Source organism: Sinocyclocheilus anshuiensis, unplaced genomic scaffold (genome assembly GCF_001515605.1).
Source record: "Sinocyclocheilus anshuiensis isolate Anshui unplaced genomic scaffold, SAMN03320099.WGS_v1.1 scaffold670, whole genome shotgun sequence".
Classification (NCBI taxonomy): Eukaryota; Metazoa; Chordata; class Actinopteri; order Cypriniformes; family Cyprinidae; genus Sinocyclocheilus; species Sinocyclocheilus anshuiensis.
In genome coordinates, this window is record NW_015546062.1 from 640533 (window position 1) to 647530 (window position 6998).

General features: G+C 40.5%; 1 protein-coding gene across 1 annotated transcript; it reads right to left on the reverse strand.

Moving 5' to 3' along the window:
- Positions 1–1223: 1223 nt before the first annotated feature.
- LOC107699453 (zinc finger protein 551-like) lies at positions 1224–2597 on the reverse strand. The gene is made up of 2 exons (XM_016500708.1): positions 2472–2597; positions 1224–2354 (listed from the first exon to the last, which is right to left on the reverse strand). Exons 1-2 carry the CDS (start codon positions 2595–2597, stop codon positions 1224–1226), a joined length of 1257 nt encoding a protein of 418 aa, XP_016356194.1.
- Positions 2598–6998: the final 4401 nt, after the last annotated feature.

Below are 6998 nucleotides of genomic sequence, written 5' to 3' on the forward strand. Positions count from 1 at the left end.
TATATATATATATATATATATATATATGAAACTTAACTCAGAACATTATAGAGCATTTAACATTAACATGACTAATATATGTTTTCGAGTAAGTCAATTTTTTTTCCCACCGTTTATGAGTGGTGAACCCCCTTTGGGACTACCATCTAATATAGGTTTCAGCCACTATGGAGAGGTATTTTATCACATACATGAAAGTGAGGTTGGTCTCCAGTAATTATTACAAAATCTAATTGCCAGTATGAGAACAATCCTGTATAACAAGTATAGCTGTATAGCTTATACTTTTAATAAGATTCACACCAAGTTACTGACTGTTGACTTTATTATAAATTAGACTTCCTTAGTGAAGCCGCATTTAAGTGGATATAAAATGTGGTTCTTTGTGACCTGTTACCTCAAATCATTCCATAAGTGAAAGAAACTGCTCAAACAACAAAACAGATGTAAATGTTTTTACTAGTTGAAGAAATTCTCAACATTGCCATATAAAAGTAAAACTAAACATCAGGTTTTCATAGGCATATATGTCAGCACTAATGTAGATTAAAACACATACAGAATGGATACAGAATTATCAAGCCTGAAGTTGACTTTTTTTGAGGGAAGCCATTCAAGTTAGACTCCTCAAGAAAAAGGTAAATCTGGATTATGTAATAACATTTTTAACTCAAAGGCATTCACATCATATAACTACTGTGTAATAACCCCTTAACCTGACCTTAAATATTTACAAAGAAAGAAAAAAAAATTAACATGGCTGGGCATTACTATGAAACATTAACATTAATCTACAGATTTCCTCTAACTTTCATAAGGATATTTAAAGCAAGGTCAAAAATGGAGGAATGACACAGGATTTACTATACATCCTTGTGAACTGTACTGTGGAACATCAACATCTCCAACAACCGCATTCATGCACATATGCCTATAGTTTCATACATCTAGATTACGTAAATGTAATTTACATCAGTCTGATTACTGTACAAAGAAAAATTAGTGAGCAGTTCACAGAACTGTAGAACAGAGCAGATTGTATGAACATTAACAGACCAATTCTGAACTAGGGTAAAACACCAATATCATATTTCAAAGTGGATAAAAGCAGTTAGGCCAATGTAAAAACAATGTACAGTTTATCGTAACAAATAACGTTCAGAAAACTGAATGATTTTGAATAACCTGCATTGCAGGAAACGGAGTCATCAGTAATTCGACCTTCATTCATTTACTGAGCTTTGATAGGGAAAATGGGTTGGTGATTGGGACTGAAGAGATTCTGTAGAAGCAGCACCATGAGTCCTCTGATGTTCCTCCAAAAGATTTAGAAAAGCAAAGGCTTTGTCACACTCTGTGCATTCATAGACCACTTGTCCTACATGGGTTTCTTGATGCTTTTGCAAATGAGCAAACATGGTGAAGGATTTATAGCACATATCGCATCGGTATTCTCGGTTGTCCTCACTCAGGCTTTGATGTTCAGCATGTTTCCTTTTATGTTTTGCAAGATCATTTGCTGTAAGGTAGGTTCTACTGCATATTGGGCACTGGTGTTGCCTTTTTGCGTCATGCATTTTACGGTGAGATATAAGAGCCGGTTCTGTTTTAAAGGATTCCGAGCACACTTCACATTGGTAAGGGCGTTCACTGTGTATCTGCTGGTGCTGCGTAAGGTAACGTTTCTTTGTAAAGCCTTTTTTACAAACCAAGCACTTGAAAGGACGCGGATCCTCATGATGCTTTTTATGATGCTCCATTAAACTGCTATTGGAGGAGAACCGTCTTTTACAGATAGGACAAATAATGAAGTCTTCTCCAACATCAACCTCTTCCTCTTCTTCATCACCCGCTTGAAAACGAGTGCCTGAACTCTGCTTCTTGGAGGAAGGGACAGATGGCGCTGAACGGTGCTTTTCTGAAAAGGTCACATTTCTATTACTACAGTGGTGTTTGCGGAAAGCATCACTTCCAAGAAAGCTGTCTCCACATTCTGTGCATTCATACTGAGTAGCAGCAGTCAAATGGCATTGCTCATGTTCATCAAGGTCTTTCTTAGTGGGAAAAGTCATATTACAAACACTGCACATGTGAGAATGAACAGAGAGGTGATTCGCAAGGTCCAAAGCTTGGTAAAAACTCTCTGGACATATTGGGCACTGGTAAATTTTGTCACGCTTCACAGGTTCCACACGGATCATCTTTTCACTGGTAGGAAAGTTAGTGTCCTTGGAAGCTTTTTCATTCCCATGGCTTCGTAAATGAGTGAGAAAAAGGTGGTAGTGGGTGAAGCTCATGCCGCAATGATTACACTGATAAGACCGTGGTCCCGTTAACTGATGGCTGAGCTGATGCTTTTTCAGGTGTGAACCATGTAAAAAATGCTTGTTGCATTCAGGACATGAGTATGGCCGCTCTTTTGCTGGATTGCAGCCATGTTCTGAGAGCTGTTCTGGATCTGGAAATCTTACTTGACAAATTCCACAGCGATACTTGTACTGCTCAACATTACTTGTGATGGCAGGAGTCACTTGCATTGTTTGAGGTGGTTTGGGGGGAATCAATGGTGGAAGCTCTTCTTCTTGCTCCGTGTGCATCTTGCGATGCTCCGCCCGACTTGTTTTGCAGGAAAAGGTTTCATCACAAAGGTCACATGGAAAGTTTTCATCACGGTGGGTAACCATGTGCTCAGCTAATTCCGTTGAGCGTGTAAAGCTCAGGTGACACTTGGTACAGCGGTGAGGACTCTTTCTGATATGCGTTTGCTTGTGTTTGCGCAGGCTGAAGAGCGAGACAAAACCTTTACCACACATTTGACACTGAAACTCTGACTTGTGGCACCGCTGATGTTGTTGCAAGTTTGCGAGCTGAAAAAAGCACTTCCCACATTCTTCACACTCGAAGGGTTTTTCGCCAAGATGACATCTTTGATGATCCTCAAGACTTTCTGATGTTAAGAATGTTTTACCACAAACATGGCAAGGAAAGTACGGTGCTGAATCGGAGTCATTGTCGCTGTCATCTTCATCTTCAAAATTTCTGGAGTCTTCCTCATCTGATTCCTGACTTGCACTGCCCGAAGATTTTTTCAATTCGTTATCAGCGAGGGTTTTGATAAAATCCTCTTTGTGTTTTATTTTGCAGTGCTTCATGTATGACTTTTTTAACATATAGGTTTTGTCACATGGTTCACACCTATATACTTCAGGCTGCTCCGTTCTTGCTTTCACACTAGATTCTTTCGAGTTGGGTGGTTGTGCATGCAAATGAACCATCCTATGGTGAATGGTCAGAGCTTTAGCAGTCAAAAACCGCATCTTACAACTGTTACAGGCAAAGGGACGACTGGGGTCATGACAAGATCTATGAATGTCCAGGTCAGATGGAAAACGAAAACTCTTGAAACAAATTTCACAAGTATTATTCATCTTTTCATTATGTTGCATTTTCACATGCCTTTGCAATATACCAGCTTGAGCAAAGACTTTAGTGCACACATGGCATCTGTGGATGTCTGATTTGCGCTCTTGATCCTCACGGCCATGTTCCTCTAAATGACTTATGAGTCTCAGTCCATCGGTAAAACTCTGATCACACTCAGAACACTGATACTTATGAACAGACACATCTCCTTTCTCAGCATCATTTTCCTGGTCTTGATCTTTACATGAGAATTTAGTCTGTAGTACTCCAGTTCCTGTTGTATTAGAACCCTTGTTAAATACTAGAACAGTGTCGTTTAAATCACCTGCACTTTCCATCACCGATCCATTATTTGAGATAAGTGTGTGACCTCTACATTTTCTCCTGTGTTTCTCCATTGTCTTTCTGGTCCAAAAACCAACATGACATTTTGTGCAAGAAAGTGGGTACACTCCCTTATGTATGCGCATGTGCATACCCAGGCCAGTGCTCCTGGAAAACCGCATGTTGCACTGGGGGCATTTAAGAGGCTTGATGAGGTCTGTGTTTGAACACGCACGTCGCTCCCGTGCATTTATCTGACTGCTGCTTTCTTGGTTCTGCCCATATCCCTCATCAACCTGCTCTTGCTTTATGACTTGCATGTGACTTGATACCAATTGCTGCTGATCGTTACTTTGTGGCTGATCAGATCTATGCTTCTCTAAAAAATGCTGCTGGAGCTGTGAGAACAATAAAAACCGGTCACTACAGTTAGCACAGGAAAAACCTTTTATCTTGGTGGTGCTCTTGTCTTTATCATTTACCTGTTGAGATGATCCGGATGATTTTGAGCTAATGGCACACGTCTTCTGATGTACAGACAGTGCGTCCCGGGTAAACAGGTCACCACATTTATCACAAAGAATTTTTTCTTTTTCTCCCTTTCCACTGCATTTAGCCAAGTGTCGTTTCAAATAGTCTGTTCTGATGAAATGCTCTCCACAGTTGGCACAGCCATATGGTTTTTCCCCTGTATGAAGACGTACATGTACCTTCAGTTGTCCCGATAGTTTAAAGCGTCGAGGACAATACTCACATTGGTATTTAAATTTATTCATATAGTGCACCTGTATACGTTGCAGAAGTTTGGATGTTTCTCTGCATGGTTGGGTTTGAACATCATTCTTGGCAGATGGCACGCTTTCCTTTGAAATCTTTTTGCATCTGATTGTAAGGTTGTGCGTCCTCAAAGTCTTTTTAGTACTGTAAGTTTTGCCACATCTTTTGCAGGGAAAAGGTTTATCGGTAATGTGGAGCATGGCCATATGACGCTTCAGATCACTCGGGGTGGACAACTGCTTTGAGCAAACTTTGCATTGCAATGTGTCACCATCTTTCTGGGTTTTGCTTTGGGGACTTGTGCTCAAGCTGTCGAGACTCATCTTTTCAACTCGTACCTCAAGTTGTCGCTTTCCTCTGCAGCGGGCTTGGTGCAGTTTTAAATGATCATAGCGTGAGAAACAACTTTCACAAGTCTTGCACCGGTATGGCTTGACCTCTGTATGAGTGAGAATGTGGCGCCTTAGGTATCTGGCCCTCAAGAATGATTTAGTGCAAAATTTGCACTTAAATGACTCACCATTTTCTCCAGGAACCACAGGGACCTCTTTATGATTTTTTTCTTCAACAAACATCGATTTAATTTTCTCAGATCCTCTTAAACTCTCCAATCTACGTTTCTTGAACACACTATCACAAAAGGCTTCATGTTGCAAGTATCGATCCTCACTGTCAAATTTCTGTCCACAATGCATGCATGTATATGCAGTTTCCTTTGAATGAAGAGATACGTGTCTCTGGAGGAAACTGCTAGATCTGAAACATTTAAAGCATTGTGGACATTGCTGCTTAAATTTGCCCTTCTCATTTGTTCCTTTTCCAGTTTCGGTTTCAGTTTCAGTTTTGTTCTGCTTGCCCTGGCACTGCTTTTCGTGACCATTTCTGTAGTTTTTTCTAGTAAAAATTCTCCCACATTTTCTGCAAGCAGGTTTTATCTGGTCTCCATTGCAGAGTTCAACATGATCTTTCAATTTTCTTTTCCTGTAAAACCTCCCACACTTTGAACAAGGGAAAACTGTCTTGGCCATGTGGGCTCTCTCATGGAGTTTTAAATTGTTTGGAAAACGAAATGAATGTGGGCAGTATGAGCAATTATAGACTTTGCTGGTCTTTTTTGAAGCAGTGTCTACACTATGTTCTGCCTGTATTTGTTTGGTACTTGACATTTGTAATGGAGGTAGTTGCTCCACTGTACATTTTTCCTGATGCAATTTAAGAACTTCCTTTCTATGGAAGTGCCTGCCACAAGTTGGACAGGGAAAAGGCTTTTCACCAGTGTGAAGGCGGATGTGACGAATAAGTCCAGCACGACTTGAGAAATGGCGTTTGCAGAACTGACATTTGGATGCAGAAGGTCCAGGCATATGAGTTAAACAATGCTCGCTAAGTGCCTTTGAGTCAACGAAGGCTTCTTGACAGAGACCACATTTGAACTCCTCTTTGTATATTTCTTCTACCTTTTGAGGTGTAGCTTGGTCCTTTGGAGGGACAAGTTCCTTAAGTTTGCGTCTCCTCTCATGCACAGCCACATGTCGAAGCAGAAATACTGGAAACTGGAACTGCAAAGGGCAATCAGGGCATTTAAGCATGCCTTTTTTTGGATGGGACTGTCTGTGTTTTAACAAATCTCCAATAGACGGCAGAACTTCCCAGCAGACTGAACACTGTATATTCCTCCTGTGCACAATTTTGTGAGCCATTAGGTGTCCATGCCTGGCAAAATTTTTACCACAGTCTAAACAGCGAAAAGGTTTGTTTCCTTTATGAAGTCGTAAGTGCTTTTTTAATGAGTCAGGTGAAGCGAAGGCTCTTCCACAGAAGCGACAGGAGAAAGGAAGTCTTGCGTCTTTGTCAGCACTTTCTTGGCTAGTTGGTCTTTCCACAGCAGAGCTTGAGTTTTTCAAATCAACAGCATTACCATGTTTGTGTTTGACTGCCTTTTTGTCATGTCCAAGCAATTTATGCTTTGCTACATGGCTGTAGTAACCAGACTTGCTAGAATACTCAGCTGGACAGAAAGTGCATTTGTACCGTGATGCTTTTTGTATGGACATAGTCAATAGTGACTCTTTGTCCTCTTTTTTGGTATCGTTAAGTTCCTCTAACTCTTTTCTGTTCTTTACCTTTCCTTTGGCTCTATAGAGTTTAAGCTTAATGCAAGTTTGCTTAATGTGTCTATTGCGGTTGCCGGCCACAGTAAACATATCTTTACACAAAGGGCATTGATACTTGTCACCAATCCTTCCTTTGCCTTTTTTCATGTATTCTTTGAGACACTGGTGACGCAAATGACGTGTCCGATTGTAGGAGTACTTGAAAATGCGAAAACAGATTGGGCATTTAAACTTTGGTGGGAAGTTGCTATCTGGAACTGAAGATTTTTCATGTGGGACAATCTTTTGAGAACACTGCTCTCTTTTATGTTTGTTAAGATTCCAGGTATATTTGAATGCTTTTTCACAGTTGTCACACTT

Coding starts and splice junctions, on each gene's coding strand:
- LOC107699453 (XM_016500708.1), bottom strand. CDS start 2,597: ATGCACACGGAGCAAGAAGAAGAGCTTCCACCATTGATTCCCCCCAAA. Junction 2,355..2,471: donor ATCGCTGTGGAATTTGTCAA/GTAAGATTTCCA, acceptor CACCTGAAAAAG/CATCAGCTCAGCCATCAGTT.